Here is a 27,627-nt window from a genome sequence, read left to right as displayed (position 1 = left end):
TTGTTTAACTATTTCATACACGCGCTAAAAATAGCCCATTATCGATTGCAAACATAGAAAGGCCCTCGTGGTCACGATCAATAGCACTGCTCCCGGGGAGCTGGTTTTACAGCCACTTGATAACAATAGATGTGGTTATTATGTCGTAAAACTTGAACTGAATGTGAAGCTAAGGGATTCGAGGCCTTCCAGCTACCACCCATACCCATATCAACAAACACAAATTTTGAGGATTCCTCTAAAAATATAAGGGATTTCTCCAAAGAGATGTCCCTTTCATAAAAGGGGTTTGTTTGGACGCTTCGCCTAAGAAATGTTGCAGCCTTTTAATGCTGGGTCTACATAGTAGACTGATTTACAGACATAAACCAATTTTCATTAAACCAAATACATTTCGTCGATCACAGTTTTATCTTTCAAAGGGTACGTTTCACAGAATACACTTTAGGAAAGTACCTGAAGAATTGAAAGGATATCAATTAATCTCATACTTTTTCCCCTCGACCGCACTCAGTTAAAATAAGCTTGATATGCTTGAAACTTTCAAAACGTGTATTCCTATACACATACCAGATATTGTTAATTAATTTTAATTTTAAACTGTTTAAAAACAATTTAACCATACATTTCTTCCAACAAGTTCAGTTACGGGCTCATTCACCCACCTTTGCCCAGGCCGGGAGAGCACATCAGACATACCAAATTGCATTCTTAATACGAGGAATGTCCTTATGATATCAAATAATTGTTTGAAATTCGCAATAATGGCAATTTTATGGGAAATAATTTTTGATATTTAACAGTCCTGGAAGCAAATATAACGATATGTACTTAAAGTGTGTATAGCTGGGAGGAAAGGCCGACCATCATAGAATACCTAACATAGAAGACCTAACATTTTTAGGTCTTTTATTAAATTTAATGTATATCTTCAATACGAAAGGTTAGAATTATCATATGATGATTGGCTTTTCCTCCCAGCTACATACAAACACTTTAAGTATATATCATTAGATTTATAAACTTTACTTCGAGGACTGTTAAATATTTTTTTTTAAAAACATTTTTAATAATTTGCCATAAAATTTGTATTCTCGCGAATTAAAAAAAAATTGATATCAGAAGTACATTCCTCGTATATCCCCAATACGAAATGTCAAATTTATCATATCATGGTCGGCTTTTCCTCCCATCTACATACACTATAAGTACATATCATTAGATTTATAAAGTTTACCAATTTTTGATCTAGCGCTAAGCACCATGAGTAGACTTGAATTTCTGCTGTGATTATGAATGATATGGTATCTCGTTGACGGATTTGATAGACACTATTAGACAGGTACATATTTATTCATTATTATCTATAAAACCATATTTATTCAGGGTGTCCCCTGAGCTGCTATTACAGGAGCCCTGTGTCATAAAATACAATGTACATAACATTAACAATTCATAGAATTACACATATTAAAATAATTAATAACACAGATATCCAAATAGAATAGTTTTGCTTTATTGCCCTGCGGGCCATTTTTATATTGGAACTCCATTCGTTGCAAATCCTCACTATGAAAGTTTCCGGCCTCAACCCTAACAGGCTTGCGGCCTTGATGTTTTGTCTTGATACTGGCCCCCAGTCTGTCAGGGCTTAAAAAATATCAAGTTATAAAATGAAACATATTGTATTGCTTTTAAGATCCATTTACGCTGCTGGACTTGAAGGGTTTACATTTCCACAGTAGCCAACTTCGCTTCCCGCTTATCTGTATAATTGAAAAAAGGTCATGATCATTAAATGCTTATACAAATTATTTTTCAAGTTATGCTTTTACATCCAGTCTAGATTTATATTTATTTTTCAGGTTACCCCATGAAAAAAAAAAAATTCTATCCTGTCCTGAACCATTTGAAAGACATTATGATTGTTGCACTTTTTGTAGTCACTGTTGTCGTCATTAATGAAAATTAATGCTGGATTTGAATAACTAACAACAAAAATTCATTTCTAGATTTTTTACGGTTTGAAAAATATTCACTCACGAAACAATCGAGTAACAGATTCGTGGGACCCTTCCTCAGTAGGGGCACGTCTTCTTGACTCAACCAATTGGTCCATTTGTTCTTGCTCCACTTTGTTTTTCCTGACTACCGTGTTAAATTCTATCAGCGTTTTGCTCTTTAGAGTTTGAAGCACCTGTGGGAAGATGGTAAATATTTAAAGTGAGTTGCACATTAATACCCACTTCCTATAATAGGTCACGAGAGTTTTAGTGATGATGTACATAAAAACCTTCTAATAACTTCCAAATTATACTGTACTTGTTTTTTCTTCAAATATCATTCAAAGTGTTTATGAAGACGAAAGTTGATATTTACTATGAACATGATGAAAGAAGATAAAGTAGGAAAAATGCGTCGGCCATGTTTCAAAAATGTATTAGGAAATTCAGCAATTTTGAGCGTGTTTGTGGAAGACGGATCAATCGCTTGCGTAGACGACCGAAGAATTGTTTGAAACTAGATCCAAAAAAGAAGATAATTTTATTCAAACGTATATCAGTTTAAAGTTTGCTTTTAAATGATCCAATATGCTCTATCTCCAGTGGCACAGTTCAACAAATCTCAGTGCTTAATAGATATATTGAGGGGTACACAGTGTCGACACCCTGCATTATAAAGATTTTTTCCCTGCAATGAGTCACGTCTTAAAAGGAGTCCTATCTGATTGGCTAGAAATCGATCGCTAAATCGTTCAGTGGTGAAGTACAAACTCAAAATGTAGAGATGTATTCTATTTAAATCAATATTCTATTATTGACGCAGATAAAGAAAGTTGCATACTGTCTCGATATGGTGCATTGTATTATAGAGCACGTGGATCTGAGCTATGCGTGTTCCTTTTATATGATTTTAATTCTCAAACAGTTGAATATATGTGACTGGACGCGGCGAATCAGCCGTAAAGTCGGCCCCGGTCAATTTTGTTTTATTTCGTGTTTAGAAAATATATACCATAAGCTGTAAAATGGTATATCATTTGACTTCAAACGATATCCAAAAGCGGGGTTATGATTTGTTGAACTCTGTTCCTTCGACAAAATTGTATTTTTTATCGGTTCTACATGTGTCTCTTTTTCTACATTTCTGGTAATAAATATCCAACAGTCATAATTGGCGGTCATTTCAAATCATCCCCAAGTCAACGAGGTTCAGAAATATCCTCTCATTGTTCATTGTTGATTATACATACCTAGACAAAATACAATGCTTTGTTATCTACCACTTGAACAGGATTTAGCCAAAGCAAACAAAGACAAGAACTATTCTATAGAAATAGGTAGAAGCTTATTATCCTCTTCAGCAGTAGTATTATTGATTGATTTAAACAGCGTTTGATAAGATACTTGTCGCAACGAATTGATACACCTATGAATACGACCTTCACATACATTTTACACTTTAACTCAGAATACAATTTGCCGAGTTTACGGCTGATTCGCCGCGTCCACTCACATATGTGACCGTCCACGGCGAATGAGCCGTAAATTCCTCCCCCGGTCAATTTTGTTTTATTTAGTGTTTAAAAATAAACATCATAAACTTAAAAATGGTATATCATTTGACTTCAAACGATATCCAGAAGCGGGATTATGGTTTGTTAAACTTTGCTCCTTCAACAAAATTATAGCTTCTTCCGTTTTTACATGACTTGTGTCTCTTTTTCCACCGTTGCTGGCAATATAATATCAAACAGTCATAATTGGCGGTCATTTCAAATCATCCCCAAGAAAGTTCTCTCATTGTTAATTGTTGGTTATGCATACCTGAACAAAATACAATGCCTGGTAAACCACCACTTGAACAGGATTTAGCAAAAGCAAACAAAGACCAGAGCTATTAAAAGTTCTATAGCCGGCCATCTAAGGTAGAAGCTTATTATCCACTTCAACAATAGGATTATTGATTAGTTTTTGACTATCAAAATAAGACGGATGTCGGGCCAGCTTTGAATACGACCTTCGTACACATTTTACACCGTAACACAGAATACAATTTAGGGAATTTACGGCTCGTTTGTGCTGCCGGGTCACATATCACATTTTTAATGTACGATTTAAAAATCGTTATGGTGAAAATGCAGTAAAATATACCCGTTTAAAGAAAACAGCAATCGCCGCTGAGTGTATTGAAATTCCAGTTAGTGTATTGAAAACAAAACCTGGGGTTTACCTGACAACAAATCGAATTTTCTTGTAATGGCAACAACATATGGGGTACTGAGCATGCGCAAATCATACAGACGTGTAGAATAGAAACTCTGTGGTATCTCATATCGTGTAAATGATATGCTTAGCCTGAGTCGCTCGGCCTATCTCGAACAAAATCGCCATGCGTAGCTATTGAAGAACGAATGGATTCGCCGTACTATCACGGCAATTTTGACACGAAGATATAGGGATGATGACGCTGTGGGGTATAGTACAAGAAAACCTTATCTGAAAGAGCTGCCTTATTGATATTTGTCAATTTCTGCATACTATATAGGCCTATACATATGTAAAATATGACACCCACCTAGCAGCTATTGTAACTTACCTCTTCATCTAAGACGCATTGGTTAATGAACAGGAATACACCCTAGTAAACAAAATGAACACAATACGTGCGTATAAGAATACATAATTTTGAAGTATTTTAATCATAGTTTTACACTCTTTAACCAGAGTGAATCATTTTATATATAGCCGGCCACACTTTCCTTTTTACAGGTGTATAGCTCGGATTTACACTCGATCGCTTTTGGAGGAAAAAGAATCGAGTGCTCAAAGAGCTTTACACACCGAGCATGCGAGTGATTCCTGAGATCGTGGCCAGCTTTCTTGGTGGTGGCGGGTCTGGGATAGAAATTTCTTCCCGGTTTTGGTGGGTAGACAATGGTTGGACGAAAAAAATATGTCCCGGTGCTTCATTTTGACCTGGTATTATCGGTATGACATATACCGTTTTATAGAAAGACTATACATGTAAAGTCTTCGAGCTTTACAAAAGGGCGGTTGGGACAAATATGCGAGCATAGCGCGTGCAAAATGTGGCCATTACATTGTTTTTGCCCATAATGTGGTGGGAAAAGGGAAGCACAGATAATGCACCCACCAATTTCGGGGAGCTTCTTTCCTGTCTTTTTCTTTTCCTTTTTTGTCTACCGGAAAATGTCTAAAAAGAGGTTGCTGTGATCACAAAATACTCACTTTAATTAATTGAACATTATATTTCGATATATTTACCTGAAATGCATTCATTATTGTGTAGAAATAATCAAATGACACACTATACTGGTGAAAATAGAGCAGCTTTAATAACCACGGTATTGTCAGAAGCGGCTCCATTAGAATCAACAAACGAAGGCCTCCTCTGTTCGAACAAAAACAGTAAAATATTCATTGGAAACACTCCATCAAAATTAGGAAGTTTTTATTCACAAAAAGGCAATGCGTAACATACTTTCTTATACTAGTTAAAATCAAAGGAACCCTTTCGGTAAATCCCATAAGCCTTTGCGATCTTCCTTAACTCAGCCCGGAAGCGTGAGATGTCGTCATGCAGATGCACACATCGTTACTGTACATTTCACTGTTTTGAAATGCGCAGTATTAGGGAACAAACCGAAAGATCGATGACGTCCTATAAACGAAACTAGTTTCGTTTAGGGAAAAGGGGTAAAAATACTCGATTACGTTTGTACAAAAACATCGGTCTGAAGAATGTGTCATTATTATTATTATTATGTCAAAATTTCAACATTTCATTATTACGTTTCTGGCAGGGAGGGAGGGGGTCGGCTGAGAAACGAAACCAGTTACGTTTATAGGACGTCATCGATCTTTTGGTTTGTTCCCTAACGATGTTCCCTAAACGATGTGCGTATCGGCGTGACAAAAATGACGACACCTCCGGTCAACCCGCAAAGGCTTATGGGATTGACCGAAAAGGTCAATTAAGTTGACTGCAAGCTGTATACTACAATAATATATGTGACCCCTCGGCACAACTGAGCCCGGATGTCGCCAGTGCCACTAATGAGATATGCTCCATTGAACTTAACAATAAACAATAGGAAACAAAGGATTTATTGACTGCTTTATTGATTTTTCACTACTTAAATGTCAAGTACTATAGACATGATATACATAATTTTAAAGCTAATTTCAAGCAGAATATTTTGGTTGAATATCTCAAAAATGATGATTGGCGACATCCGGGCTCAGTTGTGCCGAGGGGTCACATATTATATTGTACATCGATATATAGATGAGGATCAAATGTTAAAACTTACAAATGCTGAGACAGCTGCATTTCATCCCTCTCCGATTCTTTATTCGATGCACCAAATAACTCTTGCAAACATAGCATAACAAGAACAAAATTTATCTGAAAAAAATATTTGTTTTTAAACGTTTTAAGTCAGTGAGTGAGTAATGACGTGTGCATAAAGAGCTGATTAGGTGCAAATGTTAAATGGCTCTTTTCAAAGCCACATGGGACAAGTGGCAGAGTACGTGGCTCTTAACCAGTTGCTATGTAAGCAATTATGTGGACGGGATATGTATTGGGTAACCATGCGCGTATTTTTGGGGGGACTCTGGGGGCGCCAGCCCCCCGGGGTCAAAGTAGGGGGCGGCAAAAACGAAGGGGCGGCGGAAGAAGATGGGGCGGCAAAAACAGGGGCGGCAAAAACGAAGGGGGTGGCAAAAGAATTAGCAATGAAAAAAGGGCGCCAAAATTGAAAAAGCATAAAAATTTTGAAAAAGGTTACTTTTAGGGCGCTAGCGCCTAAAATTTTTTTTTTTTTTTTGCTCTTCACTTTTTCAAACGACCGTGAAAAAAATTGGGTCAACCTTTTCGGACTGTTAAGGAAGGGGCGGCAAAATTGTTTCTTCTTCAGCCCCCGGGGTTGGGGCGGCCACGGTACGCCACTGGTAACCCTATCATACATAATTATGTTCATAAACTTATTTTGATTTAAGAAAATATACACTATTCCCACGGTAGTACATACAACCTGTGATAATTTTGTCACTGTGAATGAGTGGAGCAATCGTCGTCATTCCCACATACTGATGAATTGCGGATAACTATAAACCGTCCCGTTGTTATCCAATGACAACAGAGGGCTACGATATCGATGCGAGGGCTACGATATTTCCCATGCTCGCTAGTCGCCATCGGCTAATCGCGTAATGCAATTCACGGTTCATAATAAGGGACGATTTATAGTTGTATATTTACCACAAATATGATGGTGGCTGGTGCTCCGAATGACCAGAGAATCCCATCTTCCTTATTTAACCAGCACCTGTGAAAATGCAGCAAAAGTAAAGCTGAAGTTACATTCAGTCGCTGAGCGACCAGCGATTAATTTTTGACCAATGCGCTGAACGGTTAAGGTTGAGCGTTTTTCACAACGCAACAGACAGGGCTCTACCGCACAGTAAAGTGGCCGTATGCTGGTTCATGCAGCATAAACGATACACAAAATGAACATACTACAGTATAGGCCTATAATTTATCTAGGTGATTGTAAGAAAATGTAACATTCAAATGCATTTACTTACCAATTTATTTGATCAAGTTCATCTCTTTTGGTAAATTTGTACACCGAGTACCCATAACTATTGGATTTCGCTGCTACCGAGATCAACACAATGATCAGCGGAAAACCTACCGGATATAAATTATATTTTAATAATAATTTATTAGTAGTACTTTCTTTCTTTATTTATTATAGGGACAATCGGAAAAAATTAACATTGCTAAAATACTTCAGTAAAATGATCAACAAATATGTTATATCAGCAGCCATTCTTACAAATTTAATAAAATATCACTGTTAACGGCTATTCACCGCCTGTCGCCCGGCCTGTCGACTACTCGCGATCGTTCGCGATCGTTCTTAACCAGTTCGACAGTTTCACTTGCACGTGAATAATAAAGTGCATTACCATCAAGTTAAATCTTAGGGATTACTGTCACGTTTGCATTATCACATTTATGTGTGTTCCAAAAATACCAAAAGCTGAAATTTGTTCAGAAGCTGAAATGTGTTGTTAAGGTTGAGATATAAATGGAGATGATATGCTGTGACAAAGATTTCATTTCCTGTGGGGGTGTTCTCAGAAAAAATGACCATACGAAGTATTCGGCAACATAATAGTGTTTGTAAATCAGATCAGTCTTATCTTTAAAATCTAGAATATCAAGGTTTTATTAACCCTCCCTTTTACAGGTGCAGTCTTGAAAGCACAAACTACCACCATGAACAGTGAAACAGTCATTCATTACCCCAGCACACAATAAACCACACGTAGAGTGGTATGTTGCCAAGTGCTGATCCTGCAGGCTTGAGGCAGAGGAACAGATGAATCGCTTCCATACAAATCCAGAAATACGTGGCCAAGACTGAAATTTCAGCAATAGCAGCTACAGCAGTACAACCAGATACATTCTAGAGATATTGAATATAAGCAGAAACAATGTTACTTATTACAAGTTACTCATACTGACAAATACCATATATTTATAAACTTCCCGTAATCAATCTGACCGCAGAGGGCCAAATGATATTCAAGGTCATTGCAAGGTCAACTGAATATTGGTTGTTGGATTGTCATGAAACTTAGTAGATGTGTTTTCCATTTGTTGCAATTCTGAATTAAAGGTATTTGTAGCCCATTTTTAAAGTAAATTCCTGAAAATTATGAAACTTAATCTGCATTTGTGGCGTTGTCTTTTTAAGGACAGTTCTTGTTTTGCAGTGCCACGTTCTCCAAACGTTGTTGTTGCCAGTCTTTCTTTTTTAACGTGGTACCCCTGATGGGTTCCAGTAGTTATCATACTTGGCCAAAGGTAAAAATGCCCCCGCCTTGGGCAACTAAAATTTTTATATCTAACTGGGTACTTTTTCAATTGGGCAAATCTTCTACCAACCATCAGCTATTTATAATAATATTATAAGCGACTTACACTCACTCTTCCCTCGAAAGCTATCCACAAGAATATGTGCGACAGAAATAAGGCGATGGCCAAGTTTGTATGAATAAAGACTCTGAGGACCTTGTACAATCTGTAAAGAAATGAACAAATTAATAATAACTATTTACTTAAATATTGAACCCTAACTAAAATACATTCCACTTTCATTTCGAATAAAAGCCTGTATTTTTGTATAGGGTTTTGTATAGGTTTTTCAATTAATCCAATGAGAACTACCTGCCGATTGGCTAAAATGAGGATTTTGACCAATTTTGAACCAATCAAGGAGGGTATTAATAAGATCATCTGCAAATGCAAGTTTGACCATAAAAAGTTTAAAGCCTAGTTATAATTAGCAATTGAAATGAGCATTTCAAGTTATCAGTAGTATCCAGGGGGTTAAGGGGCTCACAACCGCAGGGGGTTAAGGGGCTCACAACCGCTCATTTACTCCACATTGAATAGTTGTTGTTTTTCATGGTATGGAGTGATTATTTAATAAGACCCCGTACCGTGAATAAACAGCGTTTTCTTGTTGTCAGTTTTTATCATATTTCAGTCTTCTCTCTTCATCCTTCTTCTTCTCCTTCTTTCTTTGCCTTCCTCTTCATCATTTTCGTCGCTTTCTCTTATTTCCTTTTATAAAAGTCGTCGTCCGTCGTCAACATCGTCTCGCACATCAATTACTTGGATACAAAAATTATATTTAAGTCATACTTACCCACAATAAAAATAGATGATCAAGGTCAAACATATGAAAATAATAGACAACGCATGACCGAGTTGTGCCAATTTACTTATAGCACTAGCCTGGCTGTCTGTGTGGGGGAACTGGAAAATAAGTATCAGAGAAGCGTCACTGCAAACGTGAGTAAAATACCACTTTTTTACTACTGTATTAGTCTTTTTTTCGCACAAGAAAACAAACACAATCGAACGTGGCGCTGCAAATCATGGGGTCATGGGTCAGTGGTCAAGGCAGGTGTTTTTGCGCTCTCCAGATTCAATGATCAGGCAAAGTTCGTTAAACTTTCATCGGCTTTATTTACACCTTAATTATAAGTTATAAGGTATCGATATGAATTATTCATAACCTATCGACAGCTTGCCGCAATTCCTCTCTCGCAAACCAGCGGAATTTATTACAGATTCGCGCTGGTAATAGAAATACCGTGAATTTAGTGTCCCTTCTGGATAAAACCTACCTGAACTAGCTCACCAACTAAGCCAAATAGGGTAAGATGATCACAGTGGCAATGGGCGTGTTTGTCTTTGATACCAACAAATGTACAGCCTTCATCGGTCCAATATCTGTTTGTAACAACAAAAATATCATCACCAATACTGTAATTACATTGGTCAAACCCATATTTTATACACTTTTTGCATTGGTTAAGGGGGTACTACACCCCTAGCCAATTTTGTGCCTATTTTTGCATTTTTCTCAAAAATTGTAGCACATTCGTGACAAGTAAGAGATGTATATTATCATGATTATAGGGGAAAGGACTACAACTACTGTACTGAAAATTCAGCAACTCAGGGCAAGTAATTATTGATTTATTGATCAAATATTGGTTTTCCCTCATTTTGGACTGTAACTCCACAACTGTTGTCTGTGCTGAAATAAAATTTCCAGTGCAGTAGTTGTAGTAGTTGCCCCTATAATATACATATCTTACTTGTCCCCAATGCGCTATAATTTTTGAGAAAAATGCAAATATAGGCACAAAATTGGGCAGGGGTGTAGTACCCCCTTAACATTTTGAACCGTTGATGAAAAGTATAGCGGCATTAGGCAATGTTCTATCATATAAACAAGAATGCATTACAATGCATTACAATATGTTTTTATTGGTGATTGTGAATTTCTGTTGCAATCAATGTTCCTGACGACTGATATATATACTGTTTCAAAGTTGTCCAGCGAAGACCACTGTTGACTTGAAGACAGCTGGCTTAATATATATCCTTTGCATACACAATCCTTGCACAGATGATAATTTTCCAAAAGGATGCTGCTTTCATCATTCATTCAGTTTCTTCATAAAGCAGCGTTTCATCTACTCTGTTTCCACTTACATTGACAGATCATGTGTTGTTTCTTAGACCAGACCTCCTCAAGTCGACAAAATTCCCTTTTGTGGGAAATTCACACTTTGGCGTCATCCGAATCTCTTTAGTGCTATCTGGTAGCACATTGACTATACAAAATGTCTGACTCGCAAGTACCTCTTCTTGAAGGCACAGACTGTACTCACATTAAATAGCCCAAAACAGTTTCATGACATGTGCCCCAAAATCATATTTACATCTGTAATATAAATACTAAACAATCCGGAAAATCCCCATGCTATTAATAGCTCATTCCCTCACATTTAGCAATATGATGCAATACAATGACAACATTGAGTCATCTGGGAATTCCCAATTATAATAATAGACCCGACTGACTTTGTTATTGTGATTACATGAGAGGGGATTCCCGTCTCTCATGTAAAAACTTTACATGTAAACAAAGGTGAATGGTCAAATTTAATTACTCGGAATACATCACCAAATGAATGAACGAATGTTGTTGTTGTTGGTGGTGGTGCTATATTTGCTATTGTTGCTGCTGGTTTGTTTTTGTAGTTATTGCATTGCTGTGTTGCATTGTTGTGTGAGGTTTTTGTAGTATGTTTGATTTATTTTGGTCTTAGTAGATAATAAATCACATTAACATTAAAACAACTTACTCTTCTTCCTTATTCCACCAAGCACATCTTGGTTGATAAAAGAACTGTCCATTGCCTAGTACATTAGGCTGAAATTGATCAAATAATTTTCAATTAGTCTTTAAATAGTTCATAGTTCATCGTTATTTTATTTCCATCATTAAAAAACATAAAAAACACAAATTTTACGGCAACATCTTGTTGCAAGTATTTTGCTTTATATTCTTTCATTCTATTTTGCATCAGAAATGAATCCATCATACCTTTTTGGGCACATATTCGAATTCTATATTTTGATATAGCTTTGTGACGTCACTTCCGTTGTCAAGGGCATTGACGCTGATGACACTAGCCAAATGATATGATTGGTGATTGTCCTCGTAGCTTGTAGGACATGGAGTTTGCAAGGAGGAGGATTGAATGGCGATAACATCAACTGAAATGTAAAGTGAGAACATTTTTGATTTATGCACAAAAATTTACCTTTAATCAAGTAAATAAATAACGTTTTATAACGCCTAAGACAACTCAAAGGGAGTATTTAAGCCCCCATTCTCCCGATTGGTCTATTGCCACCAACGGAGCCGAATCTTGTACGCTGAGTAAAGCAGACAAAACTAAGCTCGAAGCAATTGATATGACGTCTTCGATCTATCAATGAAGTATGAATAATGGATAAGACTGACAATGAAGAGATAATACAGGTTTAACGTTAATCCAGAAGATTGTACTGTAAGGCGCTTGATGGTTGTTACACAAGACTACTGAGAAAAGCACTTAATGTTACCTGGCAGTCGCACACCACCAATAAGGAGCTGTACGGCAATCTCTCCCCAATCTCCGAAAGGCTGAAAACAAAAAAGGCTGAGATTTGCTGGACACTGTGCCAGAAGTGAAACAGAGGCAGCTTCCAGAGTTTTGCCGTGGCAGCCTACGCATGGTAAAAGATCAAGCGGACAACCACGAAAGGACTACATCAAGCAACTAATCGAGGATAATGGACTAGAGAAACAAGACATTAGGAACTGCATGCAGAACAGAGTTGTGTGGAGAGCCATCAGCGGAGTCCGACTAGACAAGTCGACATAAGCAAGTAAGCAATAAGCAGGTACTGTGTCTATAGGACACCAGGACGCCCACATACCAGATAACTTTGTCTTTCCATTGTCAACATGACGTATGAATGCCACTACATGATACTGAACTTCAGGAACATGGCAGTGGATGATGGCTCGTTGGACTGAAGGGACATTTTGAATCCTAGCGCTCTTAAGTTCAGAAAGTACTCACGTGGTGATGGGTGAGGTGGAAACCTGACCGTAGCTTCCTCAAATATCACTTCCATTGTCGCATTGTCAGATGTAAATTTGGCTATAGAAAACAAGATGAAAAATATAATTAATAAGTTTCGATTGTCAAAAGCCACTTTATAAGGATATCAACTTCGAATGAGTACAAATTAATAATTCAGAATTTGATATTTTGAAATATTTTGAATACTTACCTGATTGTGGAAAACCATCGGCTGAATATCTCTCAGGTGGCTTGTAATCATTGATAATGTTTTCCAAATCACCGGCATTCTGCACACATGGCTAATAAGTCAAAGAACAAAACGACAAATATAAAATACATTCTTTACCCAACAGTTTAGAAATTGTAATATTTTTCGTATGTAGTTATAGTGGATTTCACGTGATCTTGGAGGTATATGTGAATGTTAAAGGGCATTAATTGGAGTTCCACCAATAGTTTGATTGCAAAAGTGTAAAGGAAAGTGAAACATGTTTCTCATGTTTAGAAAGTCAAACTCTTCTGTATCACACTTTTTATTCCACCCTATCTTTCAACATTTTAATGTTGGCGGGTCTGGCGGAACCCCTGGCAAAATATTAGCGCAGAGGTGCAAAAAATTATGGAAATACTGTCAGTATAATGATCATACGTTTTTCTTGGATTAAAATCTCTACTCCATTTTTATTTGTTCGTTCATTCATTCATTTTTGATGAAGTAGCCCCAAGTCCATAATAATTCAAATGGTGAAGTTGAAATACCTTTGTGCGGGTAACATTTGGATTGAGAGTGGTTAAAGAAGCAAATGTAGTTGGCGAAACAGCAGCATTAGCTGACCGCAAGGTGCTGGTGCTCTTATTGCTAAGCTGCTGATGTGTGGTGCTGAAATTGGAAAGGCCACTGGTAGTGATGTTTATAGTATTGGGAACATCTGTGGTATTCTGCAACGAAACAATTTTGTCCATACTGTGAGTAGAAGAAATCCTAAAACAAAGGCTCGTCATGTGATTATGTTATTGGTTGTTTTGGGTTTTTATTGTTGTTGACAGCAACATTGTCGTGATTCCCATCATTCTTTATATTGTTATAGGTAACAATAACCCAAGGCCCAAAATAACGCCTTTTACCCAATTTATGCTAGAATGCAAAACAAACACACTGTTTATATAAGTCAACAATATTTAAATCTTTAATGAAAAATATAGATGGACAAACATGACAATGTTCTTGTATATAAACACGAATGCATACAAAATATCAAGAGCTATCTTAAGAGCCACTTAACCAATACTAGGCAGTCGACAGTCGACCAGGCTAAACCAATTTATTTCAGTGGGCAACAAAGTTCCAATTGCTTGTACTTACGTCACTACTTGGGTGGATGGTATTGGTGTTGGAGCCAGTGCTGGTGCTAGTACTGGTGCCAGTTTTGGTGCTAGTAATGGTGCCAGTGTTGGTGCTAGTACTGGTGTCAGTGTTGGTGCTAGTACTGGTGCTTATAAGTTGGTGCAATGTACTTGAAATATCAACATCATCCTCAGCTGACAGCTTGAGTGTTTGGTGCAAAGAAGTAGTTGGCGTAGTTTCAGAAAGCGCTTCGGAAGTGAACTTGTTGGTATATGTGGTGCTTGTGCTTGTGCTGGTGCTGGTGCTAATATGTTGGTGCAAAGTACTTGAAATATCAACATCACCCTGCGGTGATGTTTCGTGAGGTGAAGTGCTAGTTTGAGGTGCAAGACTATTCACTGTGTGTGCAGTGTCAGTAGAGGATACAATTGGCATAATGCTATTATTTACAACCTGTGTTGATTCCAAGTCTCCATCTGAAGAGGTTACTTCAACGTTTCTTGTTAGTTTCATGGTAGTTGAACCTCTGGTTTCAGAAACATCACCGGATGTCAATGGCGTCTGTGTTGTATCTAAGTCATTTGTGTTGTTGGACTTTGCGGTTCCTGAAACAGAGTGATATTAGAGGGCAACGATGAAAACTGAGTCGGCGTGGTTAGGATTATCTATTGAATATAATAGATATTGACACAATTGTGATATTGTTAAAGTTTGAATTTGAATCTAGTCGAAGCTAATACCAGGTCTTGACCAATTATGTTTTGTGTCTCTTGACTTCCATTTCTATAGGTCATTACCCAAAATTTCGTAAACTTACCATTCACATCAACGGTAACAGGATCAGACACACTCTCAACTCCGATTCCATTCTGAGCTTTACATCGATATGACCCTTCCTCATTCTGGGTGATGGAATCAAGTACCAATGTATCACTTCCGTCTCCTAGGTCATCACCTTTGACCCAGCTGAAATGTGTCGTGGGCGGATTGGCGTCTGTGGAGCATGTCAGCGTAACGGAATCGCCTTCGTCTATGGGACCATTTGCAGATTTGGTGACTGAAACTTGAGGCGAATCTGAGAATACAAAAGAAATCCAGATTGTTCTTTCCAAGTTTTTTTAAAGTATTATGTCATCCAGGATGTTAATGCAAACATGTCATGTAGTCCTAATGATTTTACCTCTTGTGTGTGCAGTGGGGTGTGTGTGGGTGTCTATGTGGGTGTCGATGTCTGTTAGTGACTCATACTTACATTTAACATTCAAGACCCTTGATACGTTCATCACCAATGGCTCACCAAGCGTCGCATGCGTTACTTCACAAGTCAAAACCTTCCCGTTATCACTTCTATGTGGCATCAGTGTATATTCACTCGTACTTGTATATCTCCTGTTGTGGGCAACTATGACATTTAAGGTATGGGTAGTGGTTATGTTATATCCGTCAAGTAACCATTCTATGGCCGCTTCTGGGTAGCCATTTGTAGCCATACATGATAATGTTTCTGCTTCTTCTTCCATCATGTCCGTGTTACCTGATATTACCGGTGGGTCTGATTGACCTACAGAGGGAAAATCATCATTACTTGGTGTGCATGACTTAATGCTCTGCGTGCTATCCATGCGCCTCCATGGAAAAAGTTCAAGTGTTGAAATATTTTCTCAAAATATCAAGAGCTATCTTGAGAACTACTGAATCAATACTAGGCTTGTTTGTACTCATTTTAATGCATTTTTCATGCTGATTCCAAATATGGTCATGAAAATTTACATTTATGAAATTTTTGAATTTCTAAAATTTTTTTGAAACTTGTCGTCTGCAGACACCCGCGTGAAGAGAGTTAATTTGGGGCCATCGCAGCACAGAGGAACCACCACTTCAGTTACTCATGCCCATGTCTCGTTTTGCGCTTTGCGCTCGCAATTTTTTTGGACAAGTTCTAGAAATAAGAAATAAGAATCACCCATATGCAAAGGACCAGCCGCAACAGATGATGCTATTATTAAACTCATTACCATACTCAGGTAACATACAGAATTGACTTAAGAAAGCAAACTTGAACAAAATGATGTAAATTAGGTCTGACTTTACAAACCGGCCTCACTGAAGTGGGGACACCACAAACTGCCCCACTCAAATCTGATATAGATATTTACAAAAGAAACGTTGGATATTTGTGGCACTATAATGAATGACAGAGATAAAAAGACTAGTTCGCATCTGAAATTCTGACAACTAGACAGAAAATGCCGTACTGCGCAGGTCGGCAACCAATCACGGTGCACGTTTGCCCTGACGTCAGACGCGAACTAGTCTTTTTACCTCTGTCTTTCATTATACCTAACACTGTTTAACGCTAATGTCTCCTTACCTAAAACTTCAAACAAAACACTACTAATCACGTGCTGAGAAGCGTCAGTAACGTTAATTGTGGCAACACATTCCACCGTAACCCAATGCCATGCTGCCGTTGCCATCAAAACCAATTGACTAGTAGTATTATAAAGACCTTCGTCATCTGCAGATGAAGTTGTAACAATCTCATACCCATCTGATAGCATGTCATTGTTGATTTCCCATTGGATCATTGCTGCTGGTCGGGTGTTTTGAACAATACATGTTAATGTGTATTGTTCGTTGATGTTGATTGATACAATGGCGCCATTTTGGTAGGGGTCGAGATGACGATTGTCAGACAAGGCTATGCTGTTGTTGTTTGGTGGCACTGTAAAGCAAGTTTTTAATTGAATGATTAATCAATGTCCTTTAGATTATGTGAAGCTATAAGCAATATCATAAACGATAAATTGATGCATTTTTCACAACTAGAGACATTGCAGACAATGTAGGAAATAGATGATTCCTTAATCCTATTTCATAGTTATTTTGTCAGGAAACTCCAGAAAATTTTATGTGTGAGCCTCAGTCACCATGGTGTTCGAGGTACAGTCGTTAAAAATGACGGTCAACCCATTGTTTCTTCCAGTTGGTGGCTAATTTTCAATCATCCTAGCTGTTAATAAGAGCCGAATCACTCTTCACGGTGACGAAAATCGACGGTTTACGTCAATTTGGTGCAAAACATTATTAAGCCGGCATATTTGTAGTGTTATATTTTGTATTACAACCTTCAACCTGAAATACATTATTTAAATCAATATTATTTTATACTACAAAATAAAGCTATTTAATTTTCTTTTATTTCAGAGCAACTGACCTTTGACATCAAGCAACAGATATGTAGCAGCATTCATACTAGAAACACTTGCATTGCACCACAACTCTTCCTCATTATGTGACCAATCAGCAGCCAGCGACAAGACACTTAGACTATCCCACAGACTCGCATCTTCGCTGCTAGGTACATCGGTTTGATTAACTGAAGTGTCTAAGAGGTTATCCCCTAGTGTCCATGTTATACTGGCTGGTTGTATTAATCCTTCCACTGCACAAACCCACCTATAGAGGGCGCCCGAAATAAGAGTGGCGGTTTCTCCTGCTGATGAGTAACTTTGCGAAGAAGATGCTATCTTGATGGAATTAAACGAAGCATCTGGGGAAAAACAAGGACAATAATTATACCATAACACGATAAGAAGAATTGCCCTAAGCTGCATTAAGCTTTAGTTGCTTATTACATTAACAAAATAATACGGTTAGCAGTTATAAATTGAAGAACAACATACTTACATTGTCGTACTCCAGCGGTTTTAGAGTAAGATAATTTTGCTTTGACACACATAACAAATTTAGAATTGTTTTTGTGAAGATTTCATGATTATGTGTTAATCCAATGGCGACGTGAAAATGGCGATATCGCATCCGCCACCACCTAATAATTCTGTTAAGTTTGTGGGGTTTTTTTTTGTTTTCTTTTTGTTTTCTTTTGTTTCATGGTGATACTGCTTTACAAAAAACCGAGAATCCAACCATTTACATCATGTCATTTCGATGATTTCATTTTTCTGACATAATGCGGCCCATACACGATCAATTTTATTGATCAATATCAAAGATACTATAGATACAAGAATGTAAGTACAAAATCTTCCACTGTATACACGCACAACAGCAGATTTTGTATCTAAATTTACTTCTGCATCTGAGGTTCCCAATATTGATCAATAAAATTGATTGTGTATGGGCCGCATAACATTAATTTATTACAATGTTCGTCCACGCCTCTCTTTCCACTGAAAAAAAACCAAAGGGTCGGTAGTATAATAATCCAGTTTCGTCATTATGTCAAAAAGACACGACGGCCGTTACAAACATGAAGCACTGTGGATAAATAGTTGCTATAGCCTATAAATAACTTGAAACATGTCATCGCGCTAACATCTAATAGTATAAAATAAATTGAGATTATATTCGGGATTATAATCAAAGACAGAAAAAAAACTAGTTTGCGTTTGACGTCATCTGTCAATTGAATTCGGACATGGTTTTCTTACGAGTGCCGTGATGATTGAATTTCTAAACGCGGCGGTAAAACAGCGTGCCTTGTGGTTAATTTTTCACCTTCAAAATATACAAACCATCTGAACAGTTGGGTCTTAGTAATAAAGGCACCATATCAACAATGCCTAGAAAAGGTGCCTTTGCCTTGTAAAAGCACCGTAATTTGTCTGCGATTTCTTTTCTCCAATTGGCACCAAGATGACTCAACCTTCCTTTTACACACTACTAACCAATCAATAGTCATGGAGAGTTTGATTGACAGAGTGACAGTGACGTCACAAACTATAGTATTTTTAGTTCTGGCTCAGATTATAATACATACCATACACTGTGATTGGTACAGACGATCTTCCTCTCGGGTTGATTCCGCTACTATAGGAGCACCAATAATATCCAGAGTCACTCATAACAACAGCGGATATGTTTAAATCACTGGTCCCTGTATTTCGGTCTATTGTCATGATGTACTCCGGCGGATCATGCGCAGTGTGACTGTAAACTGGAGTAGGCTGATTACCACCTGGATGTAAAAACAAAACAAAATGGTAACAGAATAAGTTTTTAATTGTCGGACCTTGACCGATTTACCAGCGATATGATAATGTTTTCATCAGCAATAGGCTTACATTTATTATTTCCATAGATTATTGCCATGACTTCCACTTATGTTACATGTTGAAAGAGATCCCTATTGAACTCTATTGACCATAACCACTTTTGTGATGTTACCTACGTAACGAAACATCCTAGATGGTACAAACTATTCTCTATTTATATAATTATTGGTTTTGCAACATGAAACCATTTTAAAGAACATCGAAGCATTAAGACGATCTCTGTATTTGTAATTTTGTAATTACACGTTTTTACTCAGTACTGGCCCTTTATTACACGTTTTTACTCAGTACTGGCCCTTAATTACACGTTTTTACTCAGTACTGGCCCTTTAAACTGAGAATTTGACTACTTTATCTCTAAATCAAAAATTGTACATGTATCGGATACGAATCGACAACCTCAACTTGACCTTAGACACCTCTCAGATCGTTTAGTGTATCTTGTGTCAACCTATTCTAGAACCATTTCGGCAATTTTAGCCCCTATCCCTAGTAGGTGGATGTTGGTTGCTTTCAGGGGCGTCAGCAGGATTTAGGGGGCTGATTTTGAAAAAGTGCACTTTTTTGGACCATTTCTCAAAACGTTTTTTTAACCAAGAAAGCATACAAGAACATATATTATTTGATCGCTACGCTCGCGCTCGCTCGCAAAGTGGACCTTTTGGGCATTTGGTGGATTTTGACGAGGGCGACCCCCTCCCTTGTCTACGCTCCTGGTTGCTTTACCTTAAGTTCCATTGGCGTAGCCAAGACTTTTTCAGAGGTGAGTTTGAAAACAGGCAACTCTCAAGGGAGAAATTTGGTGAAATGTTCAACAAAAGTTGCTAAAAAGTACAAAAAAAGGCCCAGAATCTTTAATATCAGGGCGGCCAGCATCCCATAGGGGTAAGACTTCTCACATGGCCCCTTGCCCACTGGTTACGCCATTGGTAGAGGCTTGGTAGGTCCCTATTCCTAGTAGGTGATTGCTTTACTTTCTGGTGGTTCTGTACTTACCTGATGTGTACCCAGTAAGCGCAATTGGGGTGGCTGAATCAAATGAAGATGTCGAGGTTCTGGCCCATTCAAGATACACGTAAATGCCATCAGTCGTTGGTGGTTGGAACGTACACGTAAGACTAGCTGGAGACCCTTGTCTTATTGGGTTTGCCACGTTGAGGTTAACAGTTGGTATACCTGCAATGAAACAAAATCCATCTTATAGGTTTTGTTTCTAAGTACATTTTAAGATGACCTCCATGATTTGTCACGTTATTTATTTATTTATTTATTAAAACTTCTTTTGCCTGGGTAACAAAACTCAGTGTAAACACTGTTTTTCAGTTTGGCCCAGGGGTCAAACGTAACACATCAAAAAATAAACAATACATTTTAAAATACATTACATAAGCATATATCAGATTGCACAATTTAACCAAATTAGGAATACAATCAAAAACTAGACCAGCTAGGCATAAAATTTACATACAAACAACAATGATATATAAAAACAGTGATATTGCACTATAGGACATCAAAAGGTGTAATTTACTTAGGACTTACAAGCATATTTAAAATAACCAACTGTAGCTGGCAAAGGATTTTTTGCTCTGGTGGGGAGAAGGTTAAAGGACTGTACACCTCTGGAGGAGAATTTCCTTTTGGCAGAGGCACTGCGGTTTGTTGGAGGGACAAGATTACCTTGGGATGCGGACCTAGTGGAGTGGCCATGACTGTTACTAACTGTGGAAAAGATGTTACATAAAGGCAGTGGGAGGATGTTGCTAAGGCTCTTATAGACCATGATGTTAAGGTGGATATTGCGACGATCGTCAAGTTTGTCCCACTTCAAGGTATTAAGAAGAACATCAGTGGGGTATCTGCGTGGGAGACCAAGGATTATTTTGCCAGCAGTATTTTCAACCTGTCAAGCGTTTTCAGTAAGGTCTTACCAGCATTTCCCCACACTGAGTCGCAGTAGTCGATGTGAGGTAAAATAAGAGCTTTATACAGGAGATTGAGGGTTTTTTGAGGTAAAACCTTTCTGAGTCTGCGCAGCAGACTATTACGTTTAGAAACAGTTTTACAGATTTTGTTAATTTGCTCATTCCAGTTTAGGGCTGGATCCAGCCAAACACCCAGATATTTGAATTTATACACATTTTCAATTAAAGCATTATTTATATACACCTTCAAATCATCATTTTTACGAGACATTTTTGTTGAGTGCATAGAAGCATAGCCTTGGTCTTTTTTACATTGAGGGTGAGATAATTTTTGTTAAGCCACTTAGCAACCTTACTGATTTCTGTATTCATTCTGTCATTGATGTCACTGACAGACTTACCCGTAACAAAAATAGCTGTGTTATCAGCATATAAGGTGACTTTAGATTTAGTGTCAGTGACAACATTGGCAAGGTTATTAATGTACAGCGTAAAAAGAAGGGGCCCAAGGATTGATCCTTGGGGGACACCAAACTTGACTGCTGCTGGACTTGACACATTATCACCTATTTTAGTAACCTGTTGACGATCAGAAAGGTAAGATTCAAACCATCTGAGTTCATGGCCATGCACACCAAAACTCTGGAGTTTATGAAGAAGGACTTTGTGGTGCACGGTATCGAAAGCCTTCTTCAGATCTAAAAAGATGACGCCCGTATAAAGCCCAGAGTTGAAGTTATCGAGCAAATAATCTGTGACCTCCAGAAGGCAAGTTTGGGTAGAATGCATGGCCCTGAACCCTGATTGGTTTGAAGACAATAGATTTTTATCAGAGACATATTTGTAAACTTGGCCATGAACCAATTTTTCAAAAACTTTCATGCAGGAAGGATCACCGAAATGGGTCTATAATTACTGGTGTCGAGATGATCCCCCTCCTTAAATATAGGGGAGACTCTACTCTTTTTCCAGGCTGAGGGGACAACACCAGAGGAAAGACTGATATGCCACGGTTCCCGGCAAATTGATATTAGCTTTGCATTTGGTGCTAGCAATGGCCGCAGAGAGATTTCTTTTAAATTCTCTCTGAAACCGTAAAATCCGTCCTGAAAATCCGTCCTAAACTCAACTTATGCTCTAATGGACATGTCTTCTAGCAAGACACAACATAAAGAAGTGTCTCAACACCGGCTTTAATTGATGAGCATGTCTCACTTATCTTGTATGGAGATATGGCTTTCTGTCTCAAATTTGGAGTCTTGCTGCGTAGAGAGCTAAGAGAGACACAAAAGCGGTGTCACACAGTGTCATCGCCCCGATATCTTCATGGCAGAAATCACCATGGTAGGGTGAATCCACAGCCACGCATGGCCATTTTGTTCCGACCTTTGAGACGCATAATGAGCCGAGGGACATACCTAAGGCTACTGACAATAGCCCGGTAATTGACCTCTCTGTGTGTGAGTAAGCCCGGGGAGTAAGCTTGTATATGCCATTGAGGTCAATGGTCATCGACTTTTATACTGCCTCCACGGGAGTGAGTGCAGCTAGCCTACGCGCTGTACAGGACCAACGCAATATAAAATCAGACAAGAACTCCAACTCATTATTTGACAAGACTACCGAGATTCTGTTAAGTCCCCCTCTGACAAGACAACCTACTCAAATTTGATAAGTTGTGTTATTTTTGAAAAGAACTTATTCATTTTTTAAATGACAAGGCAAATGTTATCAAATTTGATGAGTTTCTTGTCATTTTGATGGAAATATCCGATTCATTTGAACAGATTCGATTCATTTGGAAATGAAATCTGTTATGTCCTCATCTGAATAGTTCCTCTTGTCAAATTTGACAAGTTTCTATCAAAAATAAGTAAATCGTTTTAAGAGTGAATTTGGGTAAACAAAATCCTTTAGATTAAAAAAATGACTGACAAAGTGGAACGTTAATATATAGGCTATATATATAAAATACATATACCTCATAGTAAATTATTCAAAGGTTTTTCCATTATTATTGCTGCATAACACACACACGCAAGCAATCAGGCATAAAGGCACTCAAAATGAGAGTCGTCGTTAACATGGCAACCGATGTAAACAATTTTAGTGGTATTGGTAAAATATGAGTGATCAATTAATGTGTTACGGTCAATGAAAATGAGTTACTTATCGATCAAAACAAAGTCTATCATTCATCTGCTTTCTTCCCTCTCTTCTCTCGATCTATAATGTTTCATTCCCTCTCTTAACAGTCGCTCTCTTCCCTCTCTTAACAGTCGCTCTCTTGTCCTTTCTTCTCTCTCCACCTCTCTCTCTCTCTTCGTCATTCTCCGCGTGGCGTGTCAAACTCCGAGCAAAAGACTGTATTTCTTGCCATGCTCTCTTCCTCCCCACCCCTCTCTCTGTCATCTCGCTCACCCTCTCGCGTACACCTCTCTCTCTCCCTCTCCCTCGCTCCCTCTCTTTCTCTCTCTCTCTCTCTCTCTCCCTCTCTCTCTCCCATTCTCTCTCTATCTCTCTCTCTCTCTCTCTCTCTCTCTCTCTCTCTCTCTCTCTCTCTCTCTCTCTCTCTCTCTCTCTCTCTCTCTCTCTCTCTAGCTCTCTATCTATCTCTATCTCTATACCCCTTCCTTTTTTGACTGCTTATTTTATCATGCACGAGACCAATTATTTCTGACAAATAGCTGACGATCACATCGCAAGTTGAAGTCAAATATTTCACTTGCCAACATAGATACATTATCGATAGATATTTTCCAAAACTGAACGGTTCACTGCCATTTATAAACATTTATTAATAATTGATGTATACTAGTGTGCATGTTAATGGTATTAGCATTCAAAGCAAAAGAAAAACAATATAATTATATATACAACGGATTTTACACCCCAACATGCTATTATTAAACACAAATAATAAAGAAACATTTTTGATAGCAAATTTTCGATTCTGTTTTAAGCGCAACTTCCGCGGGCAATTTTAAATATAAAATACACAATCACAAGAATGACAAAAACAACAACAACAACAACAACAAAACAAATCAAGAGAGGGCACATATGTTAATTTTACGCAAGCACAAAAAACCTACAAAAGGGCCCATGCGTACAATCAGAGACCAATCACTTTTATTCAATAAAAAGGAAGACAAAAATATACAGGTCTTGATCAGTGCCCCATATTGACGATGGCACGCAAGACATAAATATAAACATAAATATTTTTATACAGAATATCATTAGGAAACGAATTTGGAGAAAACCATCTGTTAATAAAATACTATGCTGAGCGACCAGCCTGGGTGGTTCACGCTCCAGTAATTTCAGATGATTGAGCTCAGTAATTCATCAAAAAATGTCTTCCAATTCATGAAAACAAATAGATAATCAGCTTATCGGATTAAAAGCTTAGAGGGAACGTCTTGCTGCTCAGCGAGTGTTTGTAATTATCAGAAGGTTTTCTCCAAATTCATTCTCTAATGATGTTAAAAGGGAAACATGAAGGCCTAAAATATAAACAATTAGGAATGGAATTAAAAGAGATGCCTAAAAACATACCAGACATCCAGTTAAAAAAAAGTAATATAAACTAATGATAAGAAAAAATAGCGATTTTTTGTTTCAACCCAGCTGCCAGTCATTTTACCGTAATTTACCGTATATTATTTATTTTTAACATTTTGTGTTAAAAACCATCAAAATGTATTCAACTCCAGTCAAATTGGTGTGGAATAAAATTGATCTTCTTATAATCAATTCCATAGGCTTGAAATGCCAAATTGATTTACGTGAAATACACGTAAAAATTACAGGGAAGTATAGCGTACAAAATTGATAACCCTTTGCAAATATGCGTGAAACCTCATAAGGCGCTGAATACAGTTTAGTGTGGGACCCGTGTAGGACCCATATAGAAGACATAGGTTTTGTTTAAAATCCCAGAGACTGGTGGTCAGAAAAATATTCTGTGCTAATTCAGTCATCTTTAATAATCATTGGCGTGGATTACTTTCTGACATGGGGAGGGGGGTAGGAATACATTTCTTGAAGTATAATGCATTCTTGAAGCATACTGCATGTAGCAAGCAAACAGCAAATCCAGTTGACAGATTTATAATTCAGTCCAACTATATAATGAATTCAGCACCTTTTGGCGACAAAATTAGTTCAAGGAATTAATGCACTCGAAAAATGTTGCTATATTGAAGCTAAAATGGTGAAATATGGTGCAAGTGGAATAAATTCAGGAACTAAATAAATTATAAATGTTTGTTTGGTTTTTGTCAAAAAGTTTTAACAATATCTGCGTGTCGGCTTATATATATGAACATATATATGTTGTCAAAATGTTATTGTACGATATTTTTGGCAAACATTTTTGCTAAATATTTTTTCAAAACTTGTCTTGCGTTTTCAAGAATGTTATTTAATGTTATTAAAACGATTTTAAAACCCTTTAAACGGAATTTAAACGTTTTTGTAAAACATTTTGTGTGTGGTGGCCTAATAAGTTTTGTCTACAATGTAAATGTCAATGCAGACACATAATACACCCCCTTCCCCCATACACTCAACTCCTGCTTTCGCACGCGGTGCACACGCACCCCCCCCCCCCCCTTATCCAGCCTGTAAAATGTGACGTGTTTTAAGGCCATTATGGTTTTAATGTTATTTTGGTCCATTCTTAATGACGGACATATATACTCAAATGTTTTTGCAACATTTGATAGGGCAAACAGTACATATATTTAGCTTTTTTTTTTTTTTTTTTTTTTTTGTATTTCATTTTATTTAAATCATTTCATGCGTTGCAAATAAAAACAGTACAATAATAATACAAGCACAAAAAAAATAATAAGAATATACAATACAGACAATGTTTATTCTTTGAAGGGACATTAAAAAGATAAAGAAAATAAGGAACAACAACAAGAAATACCAAACGTCAGATACACAATGACTATGGATAAAGACGACAAGGAATTTAAGATTCCGATTTTGCATGCATGTTTTAAGGATTTTTTTCAAAAGTAGTCTCATTACCATGTTCCTATTTCACGCTTTGCAACTCGACTCATCATGTGTAGTGTGAAAACAAATGAAATTTGTATGTGCGATATTTCTAATATAATGAAGAGTTTTGACGTTTGCGACATTTTTGAATTTTTAGAAGTCTGCAATTAGAATTAAAAAAACAACATATACTTAGTATTTTGACATTCATTTTGCTTAAAATTGGATTTCCTAATCACCCTTTTTCCCTATTTGTTATCAACACAGATTAAAAACAAAAACATATCAAAATATTCAGAAATTTCCATAAACGTATTCTTTACACGATGCATCATTACACGAAGTATTATTATGAACATACTTAACATTGTTTAAAAAAATCATACTTACTATAAGATGTACACTGATGAAGAAAAGCGAATGAAATTAGCAACAGGTAGCGTCGTAACCGTTGTACCGCCATAGCGTAAATTCCACGACACCAGCTTTCCTTTTTAGTTTGACATCCGAAAAATATCATTCGTAATTTATCATTAATTTTAATCGGTAATTAACTGTCACTTAAGTCCGCACTTGTATCACGATTCCAAAAATTTAAATATAATAAACATCAACGTTCGCTCTTATCATAACACAGTTTTTTAACAACTGCGTTTGTCATTAATTAATACTTATATATTTAGCCTAAGTATTGGACTTGGATTTTAATTCGTTAACATTCTCAAACAGTGATCAGTACGTACAGTGGATTGCAAAAAGGACTCACTCTACCAAAATTAGGTTGCAACTGCTGGTATCCAGACGGTTGTTAGTTTACTGCTGTCATAGTAACCAACCATTAAGGGAGGCGTTACTGGGTTGACATCTTGTAATTATTGGTATCGTAAAGCAGGAATTCATGTAGTTTCTATTTTTATAATTTTTACCAATAAAAATCATTCACTATCTTCTGTGCGTGTTCCCCTGTATGACATATATATTCTGTTAACATGGTTTTAAAAACGCATAAAGTGAGGCAAAACATGTTTATATTCCTGGAATTAGCACAATATACCAAACACAAACACATGCTTAACAATAACATATTAAAAAGTAAACAGTGTGTCAACGTGAAAAATATTAAAGGTATGACATGCTTATTCAACGGTTGTCATGAGTACCCATATTTTCACAATGCTCAGAATAATACGCTTAAAATGCTTACAAGTGCGAAAAGG

The 27,627-nt window shown here is 37.2% G+C and overlaps 1 protein-coding gene across 1 annotated transcript; it reads right to left on the bottom strand.

Annotated features, from left to right (window-relative positions):
• Positions 1 to 1,041: 1,041 nt before the first annotated feature.
• LOC140143893 (uncharacterized) lies at positions 1,042 to 26,883 on the bottom strand. The gene is made up of 24 exons (XM_072165723.1): positions 26,801 to 26,883; positions 20,466 to 20,645; positions 19,175 to 19,372; positions 17,609 to 17,944; positions 16,763 to 17,116; positions 15,644 to 15,952; positions 15,209 to 15,466; positions 14,845 to 14,996; positions 13,806 to 13,985; positions 13,255 to 13,345; positions 13,041 to 13,121; positions 12,014 to 12,186; positions 11,772 to 11,839; positions 10,239 to 10,344; positions 9,755 to 9,864; positions 9,025 to 9,124; positions 8,344 to 8,506; positions 7,617 to 7,722; positions 7,291 to 7,357; positions 6,338 to 6,432; positions 5,289 to 5,415; positions 4,600 to 4,641; positions 2,044 to 2,197; positions 1,042 to 1,766 (listed from the first exon to the last, which is right to left on the bottom strand). Exons 1-24 carry the CDS (start codon positions 26,871 to 26,873, stop codon positions 1,729 to 1,731), a joined length of 3,561 nt encoding a protein of 1,186 aa, XP_072021824.1. The 5' UTR covers positions 26,874 to 26,883; the 3' UTR covers positions 1,042 to 1,728.
• Positions 26,884 to 27,627: the final 744 nt, after the last annotated feature.

This window comes from Amphiura filiformis, unplaced genomic scaffold (assembly GCF_039555335.1).
Source record: "Amphiura filiformis unplaced genomic scaffold, Afil_fr2py scaffold_31, whole genome shotgun sequence".
Taxonomy (NCBI): domain Eukaryota; kingdom Metazoa; phylum Echinodermata; class Ophiuroidea; order Amphilepidida; family Amphiuridae; genus Amphiura; species Amphiura filiformis.
Note: the sequence above shows the minus strand (reverse complement) of the source record. Positions and strands in the feature narration are given on the sequence as shown.